At 36.4% G+C, this 3,562-nt stretch overlaps 1 protein-coding gene across 1 annotated transcript; it reads right to left on the minus strand.

Annotated features, from left to right (window-relative positions):
* Positions 1-1,385: 1,385 nt before the first annotated feature.
* Positions 1,386-2,315, minus strand: LOC103543026 (olfactory receptor 4P4-like). Its single transcript, XM_008509954.1, has one exon. The coding sequence runs from the start codon at positions 2,313-2,315 to the stop codon at positions 1,386-1,388; it is 930 nt and encodes a 309-aa protein (XP_008508176.1).
* Positions 2,316-3,562: the final 1,247 nt, after the last annotated feature.

Consider the following 3,562-nt stretch of genomic DNA (forward strand, 5'->3'; position numbering starts at 1 on the left):
GACAAGTGGGAACCAAAGCACAGAGCTGAGACTGGGTTATGTGATTCAATGGACAAGGGAGTAAACAACAATTAAAATAGTAGTGTCTCCTTACTGCAGAAAATAAGTAGGTTAGAAGACATTACAGTGGGCTTAGAGTCTGATCAATTTCATTCCCTCACTGATAGACACATGATGTTTAGCTTAAACTTTTAGCCTTTCTGACATTACTTATTTTACTATTAATGTATGATTGTTAAAAACAAAAGGACAAGTTCTAGGTAAGTGAGAACAACGTATAAAGTCAAAAAAAGAGAAGATAGTATCTTTGAATATAGTTCAGTAACTTTATTTACATTTTAATTTGTGCTGGCTTTATTGCTAGAAAAAAGAGAGATACAAAGAAAAGCTAAGAAATAGCACATAACCTGGCTCAAAGTAGAAAAATACAGTTCATAAGAAGACGGACTATTACAGGGCAAAGGATTATTTGAAATAGAGTGAATGTACAGATGAATAGCAACACAAAAAAACAGGGCAGGAATCAGAAATACTTCTGGTCTGTTTATGGATCTGCAAAATCTTCATGAATAAGAAAATAAGAGAAACATGAACTGTACGTAAGAAATGTACACTAAACTGTAGGGGTGGAGGCATTATAAATAGAGGAAATAGGGGACATAAAGCCACAGAAGTGAGAGATTTTAGAGAGTGTTTGGAGAATGTAGAGGGGTTCAGTGTACCTGGATGAAAGCATCCAAGCAAAGGGAAATGCGGGATGAAAGGTAGAGAAAGTGAAAAATGACCTAACAGGAGTTAGGTATGCCACATACAATGCTAAAACTTGACGTGTTAGCCAGAGTAACATTACATCTTTATGACATATAATATTACTCCATTTTACAGATATTTAAAAATGGAGACATATAATTAAAGCAAATTTCTAAGACAAAGAGATAAAAACTAGAGTCAGTATCGCCCATTTCCCATAAACCCTAAAGCCTATCATTGTAACACCATACTTTCTTCCAGTGTAGTGACTTCTGAGACTAGCAAGTTAGACCAGTTTTGGAAGTTTCTGATAAACAAGTGAGAATGTTTGATTATATTTCAAAGAAAATAGAGTTGCATATCAATTTTTGGAGAGGGCAGTGATATGATCAGAGATGTGCTTTGGAAGGACATTTCTTGAGTTCCTCAAATTGAAGTAGTCACACCTTGAACTATTTGGACCCTTTAAAGTAAAGATGGCATTCTGACTCACAGTAACTTGTTGCTTGGGCTCATATATTGTCTGAGGTAATTTAGTCCAACTACCCCTAAAAAAGCATAAACACTTCCTAAAAATCTCAAACGATAAATGCTTTGAGGACACAGGATCAAAAATACAACACATATCATCTTAGTCACTTTAATTTTGAATGTACCATTTGAGACCATACCTTCAGCATGGCAATTTTAATCTCCATATTTCTCAGGGTATAGATGAGAGGATTCAGCATGGGGGCAATTGCTGTGTAAAACACAGAAATTTCCTTATCCCTGTTCTCACTCCCTGCAGGTAGAACATAGGTATAGATACAGGGCACAAAGAATAAAACTACAACCATGATGTGAGAGCTACAGGTCGACAGAGCTTTGCGTCGTCCTGCAGAAGAGTGTGTCCTGAGATTATATAATATGAGTATGTAAGAAGCTACTAGGACAAGAAAAATAACAACTACCACAATCCCTGAATTAACAATGACCAAGATTCTAACAACATGAATATCTTTGCACACCAGTTTCAAAAGAGGCTTCACATCACATATGTAGTGATCTATCTGATTAGGACCACAGAAAGGTAAATTGAATACCATGAGCAGTAAAGCAATAGAGTGCCAAAACCCCACAACCCAGGCCATGATGATCAGCATTTTACACCTCTGCATGTTCATGATGATCATGTAGTGCAGAGGCTTGACAATGGCAACATAGCGGTCAAAAGCCATGGACACCAAGATGAATGTCTCCACAGCAGCCAGCAAGTGGGCAGTGAAGAGCTGGGTCATACAGTTGTTATAGGAAATAATTTTTCTTACTGAAGCTAAATCCCTGATTAGCCGAGGGACCACGGTGGAGGTGTAGCAGAGGTCCATGAGGGAAAGGTGGCAGAGAAAGTAGTACATTGGTTCTTCAATTAGATGACTACAAGTGATTGTGAGTAAGATGAGGATGTTCCCCATTAAGACGGCCAAGTAACAGAGGAGGAACAAGAAAAAGAAGAGTAGCTCTATTTGTTTATTTCCCCACAGTCCCATGAAAACAAATTCTGTGACATTGTTCTGATTTTCCATGATGTTCAATTGGGTTTAGAGTACACAGCAAACAGAATTCATCTGAAATGCACAGAACATAAAACATCTTCAATAGCACTCCTTAAGTTTTGGAGAGATTTATACATAAAGAAAACATGTAGGTCATACAGGATTTATTAGACTTAATCTTTTAATTCCAGTTTATATTAAGCGCATCATTACAGATCTAATTATTTTTAATGAGTATATTTTTTGTCTGGAGCTTTTATAAACATTTTTCATGAATTTAATTCATAACAATCCAATAGGTAATCTTCTGATACTCATCTTAGATATGAGGAAGAAAGAGTTTGTTAATTGCACCAATTCTTTCATATATTAAGTAGCAACCTAAGATGAACCTGTATCTGATGCCAGATTCCACGCTCTTTGGAGCTATCTAACACCATCCAGTGACTAAATGAAGTTCCAGTCACTGTCCACCTCTGTAAAAGATCTCCATCCCTGCCATTAAATACCTGTATAACTCTAAGCAAGTCCCCCCCCTTATCTATGCTAGATATAATTTATGTATGGAGTTTTAAGCACACACAAACATTCCATACATCCAGTGAAACTAAATAATTATTCTTGAAATAAAAATAACTAAGGGCTCTTAATCACAGCAGAACATAGCTGAATTAGGTGAAAATAGTTTCAATTACTCTCCTTCTTGGCATGTTTGTTCAAGATTCAAAACATGGAGAGGCTGGAAATAGAGAACCAGAGGCACAATGCTGAGCATCTGAGAATAGGAACAGAGGTTATTATTAAATACAAGCTTCACCTTTTTCCTACTTATTCTAAAGACACATTTTAAAGGTCACTTTTGAAACATTAGAAACACTTAGAGAGTTAGTTGCTTTCTGTTGACATGTTGAAGAACTCCGTGACTGAAGAATGATTGGCTTATTTCAACTCACATTTAGAACAGTACCGCCATTTTGATGCAGTATACCTATGAGCAGAGTGAATATGTTGAAACCACTACCTTTTACCCATAACCAAGTGACAAATGTCTGCCACACCAAAATCATGTTTTTTTTCCTTACCATCTGTTAATTACAATGAATGGTTTCAATGGTACCAATGAGGAAACCATTTAAAAGGTATGAGGTTCCAAATCACACAGAAGTGGTTTAGATATAGACCTTCCCCTTAGTACTTGTGTAACCTTGGGTTCTACTTTCATTATTTCCAAAACAAGGAGAATAATAAAAAATTTCCCGTGAGTCATGATACAGTGG

This window comes from Equus przewalskii, chromosome 11 (genome assembly GCF_037783145.1).
Source record: "Equus przewalskii isolate Varuska chromosome 11, EquPr2, whole genome shotgun sequence".
Lineage (NCBI taxonomy): Eukaryota > Metazoa > Chordata > Mammalia > Perissodactyla > Equidae > Equus > Equus przewalskii.